This window comes from Gobio gobio (genome assembly GCF_949357685.1).
Source record: "Gobio gobio genome assembly, chromosome: 9".
NCBI lineage: Eukaryota > Metazoa > Chordata > Actinopteri > Cypriniformes > Gobionidae > Gobio > Gobio gobio.
This window is the reverse complement of record NC_137115.1, coordinates 43,773,756-43,788,044: the sequence shown is the minus strand read 5'-3', so window position 1 is coordinate 43,788,044 and position 14,289 is coordinate 43,773,756. Positions and strand designations below refer to the sequence as shown.

At 40.5% G+C, this 14,289-nt stretch overlaps 1 protein-coding gene across 2 annotated transcripts in view; it reads right to left on the bottom strand.

Moving 5' to 3' along the window:
• Positions 1-14,289, bottom strand: part of iqch (IQ motif containing H) — a 38,009-nt gene that overhangs the window by 11,095 nt on the left and 12,625 nt on the right. For both annotated transcript variants that reach the window (XM_079825113.1, XM_079825114.1), the window contains 7 exons: positions 13,977-14,043; positions 13,453-13,536; positions 13,195-13,373; positions 7,878-8,150; positions 7,613-7,807; positions 1,189-1,309; positions 149-435 (listed from right to left, as the gene is read on the bottom strand). In XM_079825113.1, the coding sequence (XP_079681239.1) occupies positions 149-435; positions 1,189-1,309; positions 7,613-7,807; positions 7,878-8,150; positions 13,195-13,373; positions 13,453-13,536; positions 13,977-14,043 (1,206 nt within the window). The remainder of the gene's footprint in view (positions 1-148; positions 436-1,188; positions 1,310-7,612; positions 7,808-7,877; positions 8,151-13,194; positions 13,374-13,452; positions 13,537-13,976; positions 14,044-14,289) is intronic.

Sequence of the window (14,289 nt, the reverse complement as noted above, 5' to 3'; positions counted from 1 at the left end):
TTTTTTGTAATGTAAAAAAAAAAAGCATCCTTCCTGAATAAAAGTATTCTTACTCTAAATCTTCCTGACCCCAAACCTTTGAACGGTAGTGTACATATAAAGTGTTTTATATTGAGAAGTGTTTTAAAGACTGTGTTTGTTCTCTAACCTGCTGCTCCAGGTTGCTGGGATCCAGAAAGGTGACTAGATCTACGGAGAGGTGGCCCATGATGGAGCGCCGTTGACAGGCCTGACCTATACGATTGCAGATAGAGTGCAGGACATCAGGGCAGATGGAGGACTGGGGTACAGTGCAGCCCACCACTTCCAACCCACTCAGCCCACGCAGTTGATCTCCACAGGACAGCATGTGTACATCTCCACCCGGCTCCACCAGAAGATCCACCGTCAGACATGTCACACTATCAGAAGGAGGGAAGGCTTCTATCACTCCACCTGGGAAGGAAATGGATAAACTCTCAAAAATAAAGCTTCTTTATTGGCATTTGTGGGTGCATGAAGAACCTTTGACATCCATGGAAACTTTCCATGGCACAAAAGGTTTTTATAGTGGAAAAAAGTTCTTTAGATTATTAATAAGTTCCTCACACCAAAGGTGTGTCCCAATTTACGTATTTACAGTATGCACTATTCTATGCCGTTTTGTAGTATAAATAGTGCAAGTAGTGTGTTCACACAGAAAATTCCAAAAAGAAAAAGCACTTTAAATACCAGAATGATGAACATCATTAACCAAAAAACAAAGGCTGCATCCGAAATAGCATACTTCCTACAGTATGTGACAAAAGAAGTATGTCCGAATTCACAGTACTCATAAAAGAGTAGGCAAAAAGTACCCGGATGACCTACTTCCGGCGAGATTGTGAAGTCTGCATATGATGGACACTTTACTATCCCATGAGGCCACGGAAGATGATTTATGAATGGCAGTGAAGTGACGTAATTGACACTGCTAGGTCACACGATAATGATAACATGGCGAACATAGTACGTCCGGATTACATTTATACTACACACATTCGTACTATATAAAACATACTTTTTTAGCGGTTGTGAAGTAATTACTACAAAATAAGTACCTATTCAATTTCGGACGCAGCCAAAGTGTTGGAATGTAAGAAGGTGCAAAGAAAAAGAGAAAGCATCTCAAGGAAGATCTGACAGGTTAGAGGTACTTTGCAAACATACCTTCCCTAAGGAAGTGTTCTAAGAAACAGGTCCATGTGGTATAGCAGGATGTGTTGGCCGGCCGGGCATGGGACGCCAGAAGATGAGGAACTTCCTCTAAGAACTTGATCATCACGGGCTCCTGCACCAAAAATAAAAGATAAAAGCAAAGTCAGTCGTGCTGAAAATCCTCTAAGCTCCACAGAGCAACCTAAATAAAACTAATATCTCAACCTTTACGCCATTAAGCAATTTCTGACCATGGCGTCTGGGTCTGATGTAAAAAAAACGTATAGCACTACATAGTGTCGATACCCCTGATGAAGCAGTAACTACTGAAGTGTGTCTTAATTTGACATGCCTTACAAAAGCACAGAAGGTGGTTGTGTATGGGGGTGGGGGACTTTGATTGACAGCCCATTGCCACGGCATCACAGTAGTCTAATAGCTTTAACTGAAGGCAATAGTAACTGCACCTGTCCCCAATAAGAACTGACACATGCTGGCAGATAAATACCTATGCAAGCCAATCGATCAAGAGATCAATCAGGGTCTGTTTCTGATCAATACGGCCCTTGTTTCTGTAACTAGAAAACACCATAATGGCTTTGACACTTAATTATGTTGTTAATTGCAATGTTTGACTTTCCAGGAGCGCCTCTTAAAACCTGTTGGTTAGTAAGAGAAAGAATTTCACCTTAAGGACCTCTCAAAACTGAGAAGAATGGACGGAGCACTTAATAACTGCCACCACAAGCACATTATATACATCCTTTATGCGCTTACAACTGCAATGAGATGTATAGATTAGAATATAGTTTCTACTTAAGCAAACATAAAAGGGTAAAGATTAAAGAATCTCTTTGGTGTGAAACTATTTCATGAAAGATCCTTTTGTATTTTAAGCGCATATAATAAGTCAATAAGTCATGTTCTACGACCTTGAGAAGTGCAGGTTATGCTCTAGAAGATGGTAAAGATGAATACGTTTTTGATCTTTATTAAGTCTTTATCCTTTTCAAGTACATTTATAATGTTCAAATGTCACCACTGACATCACCGAAGAAGTTTCAAAACGGGAAGATTCGATGCCGTTGATATTCAAGTCATGAAACAGCCATCATCATATTCAAGTACCAGAAGAGCCAGGGTCAATCGCTGCGCAGTGATTTCACCCCCGACACAAGCCATAAAGCACACAATGGTGCGGCAAAAAGTGTAAGGAAACGGCCTTCGTTCCCCGCGAAAGAGCAGGCGCGCTCTGAGAATTTGCCAATGCACTTCACACAAACAGCGGGGAGGGAAAGAAAGCGAGAGGGAATCATTTTTGTCATTCTTTATTTGGACTTAAACTGCGAACTGTACTGTGAGAGAGGATTCGGGCCTTGCTTGGCTTCCACATAAAGATGAGCTATTTGAAAAAAATAAAATAAAATAAATGTCTCCTGTGTGCTTTGATTGCTGTTTGATCTCTACATTAGGAAGAGCGACATTGCAGTTGCAAGCATATTCAACAGCATACCTCCTAAGAGGGACTTTTAATAATTTACTAATTTTCATGTCATTACAAACATTTCAAACAAACGTTTTTTTGTTTTTTTTTGTCCACACAATGACATTCAGTCGTGTCCAATGTTGTTTTGGACCCCATTAACTTTCATTATATGTAAAACATTCTTCAAATATTTTCTTTATTTAATAATAGTACTTCGCATTAGCCATCTGATACAACTTTCCTATATGTCAGATGTTAGACATACAAAACGATAGTGATGATATCAGGTAAGTCGACATTTTGAATGGGTTTGAAAATGCCTGGTTATGAACACATTTGTGGATTACTTCCCAAATGCAACATTAACCAAAGGGGAACACAGAAAGTGTCATTACATTCAAAATCGAATAAAATAAACGTGGTACAACACGTAATCCCACATGCATTGAATAAAATAAGTAGGAGACAATCTGTCTATCTGTTGATGCTATTAGTATAATGCTCCCTCGTGTCTAATGACCCATGTGCTGGCAGAACGTGCATGTTTGTAATGTGTAAAGTGTTGCGTGTACGGGTCCACCCAGCCGTTGAATAGAGTGAGATCCGCATGTCTTTAACCCATCTTCTCTGAATAGCTGTGAGGCTCGCCCCAGGCTGGAACACCCCTCGGGGTGTGGGCCTCCCGAACACATTGCAAACATCACACAGTCTTTCTTTACACTGCCTCTAGGTCTGTTTTCACACTTATCTTTGTGGCTTTTCCTCTATAGGACCACATGGGTTCTGGTTTTCTTCCCCCTGCATTAGAAGAGGCTCCTTACACAATCAACAATTAAACAATGTGCACACAGTAAATAGGGTAAATAGAGGGGGAGCTCACCATAGACCCGGGCTTGACAGGGGGAAAATTAAAGGATGCATTATACTACAAACAGCTCCCTAGAGAAGCAAAACAGCATTTAAACTCCTATGACTCCCATAACTAAAGCCAAACACAAACTTAAGTGAAGCCACTGAGCACTGATAATTGCGTTCTGATAATTACAAAACCATAATATTTTTTCTCAGAGGATAGCGGCCCTTCAAAAGCACGTTTTAAAAAAATTCATTGCAAATATGCAGCAGACATCATACATACTAATTTTTTGTACTTAAAGAACAAAAGGCAATATTTATCCTTTATTACCCACTGCAATTAAAACATTGCACTGATAAATCTCCTCTGTAATATTTCCGCATTTGCTGCTGAATTTATTAGCTTAGAGTAATAAAGATAAAATGCAATGAGCATAACAAAAATATAAATAAAACGAATGACATGCAAATACGCGACCGTAAACAGAACAGTGAGCATTTAGCAAAATTCAGGCATGAGGGGCGCTGCACAACGGCACAATTGCCACTAAAAGTGTGAATACAGATTTGTAGAAAATGAATGACACGCTGAAATAACCTCTGTGCTCTCCATTCTGTTAGCAGAGCTTGCCATTGATTAAAAAGGTTGAAGAGGTAGAATAAAGGCCCGTACTGGCTTCCATATGGCCTAGAAGCCCTAAGGGTGCAGGCCAGCTCATCAGGCCCCAGCTCCCTCTCCTCTCACTGGGACCCCAGCTGGTGAAGAGCCCCCCATTTAAAGCTCCTTCACCGCCATCACCATAATGGAGCTTGGCTGGGCCTCAACCGCTTACCTCTGTAATTAACAGCGCCAATGCCACCACAATTACAGCCCCAGATTCCTCTCTCGGCCTCAGTGTGAATTAGGGACTGAGCTAATAGCTTGGAGGTTGGACACGCGGCCTCCTATTGCCCCCGGGACAGAAGGTTACAATAAAAGGCTGGAATTATAAAAAAAAGAAACTAGGTCTGATTTTGCACACAGCCGCGTATGATGATAACCCTGTAATTAGTTTATACAAAGCTCACGGTGTAATGGCAAAACACTGTATTTAAATCAAGGGCCAAATTGTAAGCATATGATGCAGGAGAGGGTTATGAACATGATTACAGGCGGATAAAACTGTTGTGTTTTAAAGCACACAACAGAGTGTTGAATACATCACATTTGAATTAGAATACATAAATATGCTAAAATTCTAATGACTCATTATTCATTTCCCATGAATTTGAGTCATAAGCACTCTCCAGACAAATCATGATGATGGCAACAAAGTTTGGCCTTGGTCAGTAATGAAAGGCTTGCCATTGAGACAAGGGTGCGTTTTGTACAGCGTATAAATATAAAAAACAGGCAAAGCAGAAATTCTAATGAACAGCGCTAGTGACTGAAGTGTAGCTGCATTTGCAAAATAAGAGAAATGGCACATTTCATTTTGCATTTAAAAACAAGCCACTTGATACTTCTAAATTGCTACTTTTGCACAATAGGCACGCACTCATGCAGACTGTGCATTTGAATGGTCTAACTGCGTTTAGGACAAATCAGAACAAATGTTCTCTGATTTTTTTTTCTTTTTAAAGGCAAAATCACTGGCATGTACCCTGCCTTGAAATGTTTAGTATTATCACTATTGTATTTGGGTTTTATTAAACACAATGCTAACGTACTACGGTATTTTAGAACTGAAATAGTAAAATTTCATTTAAATAAAATGTAAAATGGGATCCAATATGAGCAGTATAAATGATCCTGGTGAAAATAATTAAATTAAACATAATTAAAATAATAAATAATAATATAATATAAATAAAAAATGTAATAATCCAATTGTATAACTGAAGGTTTATTTAAAGTTAAAGGATTAGATCCCTTTAAAATTAATGAATTTACTCACCCCCATCTCATTCAAGATGTTCATGTCTTTCCTTCTTCAGTCGAAAAGAAATTTAGTTTTTTTGAGGAAAACATTCCATGATTTTTTCTTCATATAATGTATTTCAATGGCAACCAACGAATTGAAGGTCCAAATTAATGCGGTTTCAAAGGGCTTCAGAGGCTCTGCGCGATCCCAGCCGAGTAATAGGGTCTTATCTAGGGAAACCATCTGTCATTTTTTTTGTTAACAACTGTTTATTAAGTTACCATACAAATCTCGATGCATACGCGAAGTTGAGAGTTCCATAAGTCATTTAAAAAAAAAAAACTAAAACATTTATATACTTTTTCTCTTCAAATGCATTGTTCTTCTTCACTGCGTATGACGTCATCACGTCAGAAAGGTCACGTCTGTGGCGTAGGTGTACATATCTATGGATGGAAGTACCGACCCAGTGCCGAAAAACTTTGTCCGACATTGTTTTTTTACCTATATTTTTGTAAAGGGCATTTGATTTAGTGTTTGCACGTTCGTTTTAACACTGGGTCGGTACTTCCACATATGTCACGGCCGCGACCTTTCCGACATGATGACATCATATGCAGTGAAGAATAACAACACCCAAGTTGCGCATTTGAGGTTAAAAAGAAAATGAAAATGACAGATGGTTTCGCTAGATAAGACCCTATTCCTCAGCTGGGATCGAGCCTTTGAAGCCCATCGAAGCCCTTTGAAACTGCATTGATTTGGACCTTAGAAAACCATTATGTGGAGAAAAATCCTGAAATGTTTCCCTCAAAAAACCCAATTTCTTTTTGACTGAAGAAAGAAAGACATGAACATCTTGGATGAGATGGGGGTGAGTAAATTATCAGGTAATTTTTATTTTCAACTGAACTAATCCTTTAATTAAATTAAAGGAGGGGGGGGGGCTGCTGTTTCATGCATAATGAGCTTTTTACACTGTTAAAGACTTGGATTCCTCTCCTTAAACATGGACAAAGTTATTTTTTAAAAAGTTGGAAGTTTGTTTACTCCTTCCAGTTTCTCATAAGTTTAGAAAAGTTTTCTTTCCGAGTATGGGTCCATCTGACGTCAGATAGGGCGGAATGTCCTTGTACGGGCCGTATGGGCTCTTCTCCCAGAAGGACGCGTGTGACTAGAGCGAGAGAGCAAACGCGAAAGTATAAACAAGGCTTTAGGAAAGCCGGCTGCGCGCTGCAGTCACAGGACTTCACGAAATCAACAATGTCACCAAAGAAGTGTGTTTTTGGTTGTCAGGGCAAGACAACCCTACACAGCTTCCCAAAGAACCCAGCGTTAATGGGACAGTGGATGGAGTTTGTTTTTCCGGAGCAGCAACGGAGTTGTACAAGTGTTTTTGTTTGTTCCCTGAATTTCGGCGAAGATGGTTTATAAACAAGGTACAGTTCAACTCCGGATTTGTAGCTTGTCTAATGCTGAAAGATGGAGCGGCCCCAGCGATTAAGGTTCACGCCGTATGTTGGAAGCAGGCGGTGAGTAAAACTGATTCAAATGTCTTTGTGTTGTTAAGCTATCGACTCGTTCATTCAAATGCGCCACTATTCCATTGTTTTTCTATGTAAACACGCACTGGTCTGACGTGCAAAATCATTCCGCTTGCTACTGCTAACATTAAATCGCATACAGTCCATAAACCAAATTATGTCCTCATAAACCATGAGTAAACACACAAAAATGTTGTAAAACTCGTAAGCATGACAAGCCGCTAAGCAAGTAGGCATATATAAATTCCTCCTACTGTAGTAGTTGCTGCTTCTCCTGTTCAATTTCAGCCTCTAGATCTGATTGTGGATCATTTATGTATGGCTAAATCTGGTTGATCTCAATGGTTTATTTAGGATAAAGTTTTTTTTCCACGTTTAAGGATGTCAGAGCTTTCAAACGCTCTCAACGCAATAGCTGCGCGCGCTCGTCATTCTTTAGCTCCGCCCACACGGTACGCCCCCAGCCGCTGGGTTTTTTTCCGGAAAGACTCGGTACATCCTATCTTTCTTTTACAAATATAATAAAACTAAAGACTTTTCAGAGATATGAAAGATGCAATGCTACTCTATAGGTACTCAAGATTGACATGAGATTGACTGAAACTGAGTGTTTCAGTTTCTCCCCATTAAAATGAAAGCAGTCTTACCCTTACTTGAGGCAGTGACATTTTCCACTGTTTAGGCCCATGGCGGCTAAACTCCTGCTGTGCCCATTTGCGGCATTTTAGGTTGCAGACATCACAATAAGCCGTTCCTCGTCCACCCACTTCGCTATCTATCTTGAAGAGCCATCGATGGACTTCCATGTGTTCTGTCATCAACTGGGCCAGACCTTCATAAAGCTGGAAGAGAGACATATGAATGACTCTTAATATTATAAATATATTATTGACGGACGGATGGCACACTCACCTGCTCCAAGGTGTATATATCCCACTTTCCTGGAGGCATATCGACTCCAGCGCAACTGAAGATCCTTCTTCCTCCGGATTTAGTGCCGTATAGCTGGGCCACCGCAGGCTCTGTGCCCAAAAGAGGAACTTCGAGCTCATCTGCCACAGCCAGTTCATCAATGTGGGTGACTCCGCCGATCATGTAGGCCTGCTTCCCCTGGATCAAATTCTTGATGCGCTTTAGTGTTCGTGGGCTGTACTTCAGGAGCGAAGCTAGACACATGTTTCGGGTCTAAAAGAGGAATATAATGCACGTTGTCAATTTGAAGAGCACAAAAGCTGCAGAATTAATGCTGTATAAGGATAATACATTACGAAAATAAATGTTTATTATGTATCTTTCCTACACAAAGGTGAACTCTCAGAGGTCTTTGTGTACATAAATAACTGTCCTTTCCACTCCAGCTCTAAGGTCTTACCCCTCCCTTTGTTTATGGCTGTAATTTATGAACGAGCACAAACACATTGGACCCATTACATGCAGCCGGAGGGGTCATGACCTCTCCTGTACTCCAACACGTTAAATTGATAAAGGAGAGTCAGGGGAGGGCCGTGCACCTCTTCAGCCTCTTGTCTTTACTATGTGCTTAGTGATGGGCTCCATGGGGAAAGCACTAATTACTCCACATCTGTATGTTTGATCCAAGCAGAATTGTCCCGTCTGTCATTGGCACGCCACGCTGGCAGCAATGGCTAACAGAGATTTATCCTGCTGACACGTCTGGCAGAGTTTACACACGGAGAGGAATCGACAGGGAAGAGGCAGCGCGTGCCACTCCTGCACTATGCGGCAATAAATAACAGAGGCGCGTTGTGTGACACATGCAGGCAGTCAGACCTATCTATCTATCTATCTATCTATCTATCTATCTATCTATCTATCTATCTATCTATCTATCTATCTATCTATCTATCTATCTATCTATCTATCTATCTATCTATCTATCTATCTATCTATCTATCTATCTATCTATCTATCTATCTATCAATCAATCTATCTATCTATCGTTCTGTGTCTTTCTATCTATCCATCTATCGTCTGTCTACCCTTCCATCCATCCATCCATCCATCCATCCATCCATCCATCCATCCATCCATCCATCCATCCATCCATCCATCCATCCATCCATCCATCCATCCATCCATCCATCCATCCATCCATCTATCTATCTATCTATCTATCTATCTATCTATCTATCTATCTATCTATCTATCTATCTATCTATCTATCTATCTATCTATCTATCTATCTATCTATCTATCTATCTGTCTGTCTATCTGTCTGTCTATCTGTCTGTCTATCTTTCTGTGTCTTTCTATCTATCCATCTATTGTCTGTTTACCCTTCCATCCATCCATCCATCCATCCATCCATCCATCCATCCATCCATCCATCCATCCATCTGTCTATCCATCCATCTATCCATCTGTCTATCCATCCATCCATCCATCCATCCATCCATCCATCCATCCATCCATCCATCCATCCATCCATCCATCCATCCATCCATCTATCTATCTATCTATCTATCTATCTATCTATCTATCTATCTATCTATCTATCTATCTATCTATCTATCTATCTATCTATCTATCTATCTATCTATCTATCTATCTGTCTGTCTATCTGTCTGTCTATCTGTCTGTCTATCTTTCTGTGTCTTTCTATCTATCCATCTATTGTCTGTTTACCCTTCCATCCATCCATCCATCCATCCATCTGTCTATCCATCCATCTATCCATCTGTCTATCCATCCATCCATCCATCCATCCATCCATCCATCCATCCATCCACCCACCCACCTGTCCGTCCGTCCGTCCGTCCATCCATCCATCCATCCATCCATCCATCCATCCATCCATCCATCCATCCATCCATCCATCCATCCATCCATCCATCCATCCATCTATCTATCTATCTATCTATCTATCTATCTATCTATCTATCTATCTATCTATCTATCTATCATTCTGTGTCTTTCTATCCATCCATCCATCCATCCATCCATCCATCCATCCACCCGTCCGTCCATCCATCCGTCCGTCCATCCATCCATCCATCCATCCATCCATCCATCCATCCATCCATCCATCCATCCATCCATCTGTCTATCCATCCATCTATCCATCTGTCTATCCATCCATCCATCCATCCACCCACCCACCTGTCCGTCCATCCATCCATCCATCCATCCATCCATCCATCCATCCATCCATCCATCCATCCATCCATCCATCCATCCATCCATCCATCCATCCATCCATCCATCCATCTATCTATCTATCTATCTATCTATCTATCTATCTATCTATCTATCTATCTATCTATCATTCTGTGTCTTTCTATCCATCCATCCATCCATCCACCCGTCCGTCCATCCATCCATCCATCCATCCATCCATCCATCCATCCATCCATCCATCCATCCATCCATCCATCCATCCAACTATCTATCTATCTATCTATCTATCTATCTATCTATCTATCTATCTATCTATCTATCTATCTATCTATCTATCTATCTATCTATCTATCTATCTATCTATCTATCTATCTATCTATCTATCTATCTATCTATCTATCTATCTATCTATCTATCTATCTGTCTGTCTATCTGTCTGTCTATCTGTCTGTCTATCTTTCTGTGTCTTTCTATCTATCCATCTATTGTCTGTTTACCCTTCCATCCATCCATCCATCCATCCATCTGTCTATCCATCCATCTATCCATCTGTCTATCCATCCATCCATCCATCCATCCATCCATCCATCCATCCATCCATCCACCCACCCACCCACCCGTCCGTCCGTCCGTCCGTCCGTCCGTCCATCCATCCATCCATCCATCCATCCATCCATCCATCCATCCATCCATCTATCTATCTATCTATCTATCTATCTATCTATCTATCTATCTATCTATCTATCTATCTATCTATCATTCTGTGTCTTTCTATCCATCCATCCATCCATCCATCCATCCATCCATCCACCCGTCCGTCCATCCATCCGTCCGTCCATCCATCCATCCATCCATCCATCCATCCATCCATCCATCCATCCATCCATCCATCCATCCATCCATCCATCCATCCATCTGTCTATCCATCCATCTATCCATCTGTCTATCCATCCATCCATCCATCCACCCACCCACCTGTCCGTCCATCCATCCATCCATCCATCCATCCATCCATCCATCCATCCATCCATCCATCCATCCATCCATCCATCCATCCATCCATCCATCCATCCATCCATCCATCCATCCATCCATCCATCCATCCATCCATCCATCTATCTATCTATCTATCTATCTATCTATCTATCTATCTATCTATCATTCTGTGTCTTTCTATCCATCCATCCATCCATCCACCCGTCCGTCCGTCCATCCATCCATCCATCCATCCATCCATCCATCCATCCATCCATCCATCCATCCATCCATCCATCCATCCATCCATCCATCCAACTATCTATCTATCTATCTATCTATCTATCTATCTATCTATCTATCTATCTATCTATCTATCTATCTATCTATCTATCTATCTATCTATCTATCTATCTATCTATCTATCTATCTATCTATCTATCAATCTATCGTTCTGTGTCTTTCTATCTATCCATCTATCGTCTGTCTACCCTTCCATCCATCCATCCATCCATCCATCCATCCATCCATCCATCCATCCATCCATCCATCCATCCATCCATCCATCCATCCATCCATCCATCCATCCATCCATCCATCCATCCATCTATCTATCTATCTATCTATCTATCTATCTATCTATCTATCTATCTATCTATCTATCTATCTATCTATCTGTCTGTCTATCTGTCTGTCTATCTTTCTGTGTCTTTCTATCTATCCATCTATTGTCTGTTTACCCTTCCATCCATCCATCCATCCATCCATCCATCCATCCATCCATCCATCTGTCTATCCATCCATCTATCCATCTGTCTATCCATCTGTCTATCCATCCATCCATCCATCCATCCATCCATCCATCCATCCATCCATCCATCCATCCATCCATCCATCCATCTATCTATCTATCTATCTATCTATCTATCTATCTATCTATCTATCTATCTATCTATCTATCTATCTATCTATCTATCTATCTATCTATCTATCTATCTATCTATCTATCTATCTATCTATCTATCTATCTATCTATCTATGCAAATATTAATCCAGAGGTCATTGCATTACAGTTTTTCTCAGTCGCTTTGGTACATTTCTCGAATCATCCTCGACATTTGCAAAACAGTAAGTCCATATCTCAAAACAATTCGTACAAATAGCAAAACACCATGGATTACCTGCAAAAGCCAGTCTCTTGCTCAAAATCCTTAGTTCATCTCTCAAAAGTAAATATCTGTGTCAATGAACAGGTCCTTGTGTCATTGTGTATGAATAAGACAGTCAAATTGCTTAGTCATGTTGTCAATATAACTGTACTCTGGTTCTGAAGTAAATATGGCTAAAATTTTGATGACAATTATTGTAAATTGTAGGTTACACCTTTGTGTATGTGGGAGTTTGAATGCAAGAGACTGGACAATATTCACATTTATGCTTTTACTGTTTGTACTGTAATTTGTTGACAGACCATGTCATTGCGATACAGAAAGGAAAAGACAGCACTGCATAGCACAAAGAACCCCCCCCCCCAGAAAAACAAAAGTAGAAATGTGAACGTCTAACGGAAATGTATAGAAATATGCTTGACATTTTATGACAACTTGTTCAACCATTTTGCATGTAAAGACTTATGCTATGAACTAATGCCTAAATGTTGTGGGGGGTAAGACTATTCAACAGAGACACATTATAATATATTTTGATCAACATGACATAAGCAACTGATAATGTAGGAAACAGCAGAGAATTGTACATAATCATTTGCATGGATGTACACAAGCATTTGTAACTTCCAAGAAATGAGAAACTGCTTTTTGATGTGCACAAGTGACACAATGATGTGAAGATTGAACAGGTAGCTTTGAGAATTTCAGTTCTGATCTGAGAAATGTACCAAAGCGACTGAGAAAAACTGTAAGAGTATGCAGGGTGCCTCTGTCACCCTCTACAGGTGAGAAATAACACAACAAATTCTTCTATGAAAATTATTTACAAATTTATGTTCACCACCATACTTCAGAAATCACTTTTTGAGCGGAGACAAAAGATCTGTGTATGAACACCAAGGTTTGAGTGCGTGTGTGTGTTTGTGTGTGTGTGTGGTGCACCATACTGAAAAATACTCCATTGCTTCTGGCATGAGGATGGTGAAGCGTTTGGCACAGAGGGACTCAGGCGCAGAAGCGTCACCCAGCTCAATGGCTGTCTGCAGGCCCAGCAGGTGAGTGTAGTACTGGAGAACATCCTCTCCCAGACACACCGGAGACACATAGATGACCTCGACGTTTTCATCTGTGTGTGACAGTACCGTGTTCGCTTTCATGTGTCTTCTGTCAATCCAATTTGATTGCGTCATGGTTAAAACCCTTACCTCTGATGTCACATAGTCGCCCCATCTGGGTATTCTGAAGTACATCAAATCCCCTGAGACTGAGTCGCTGATGCTGGGAATATCCTGGCAAACAAATGAAAATGATTTGAAATGACATTTTAAACATTTTACCAATACGTTAATGACTCTATTCTAAGTCAGGACACTCGGAATCCTCAAAAAGACTGCTAGAAATGAATCTCTATAATGAAATGATTAAATGCAAGCGAACTAACAGAGCGAGGCAATAAAAACAATAGGGTTCAACTTCTTAATTATCTGAGCTCACACAGGCCTCTCCTCAGCCACCCCCAGTGCAAAAATCACACTCCATCTGCTGGTGATTACAATTCACACTCTTACAATTTCATCTCAATAGCCAGTGCAGGTCTCAATGACAAGTTTTGGATAAATACATTTGTGTTTTTTTGTTACCTTTTCTGCAGGTACACCTAAATACATTTATTTTTCCCTTAAAAATATTATGTGACCGGCAGCCATCATAACAGATGCAAAGGAATTACCCAATGATGGGACGTGGATGATAGTCCTTTTGGCGGAGGTGATGTGTTTCCAGTTGGCTGCCAGACTCTGTGAATCACAGACAGCAGAGAATAAAGAGAATAAAAGTGATCAGTGACAGTCAGCACCCAGCAGCACATGGATTTATCATGTTGTCGGCCCACCGATGGCAGCAAAGTGAGGAAATTATGCTTGTCTTTCTCCCAGGGTCTCATGGAGACAAACCAAGCATAAATCACATTAATTAAATCAGCTAAGTGCATACTTAGAAACATCTTCCCTCTATTAATTCAATTAGCAGGCTACATGAAGCTT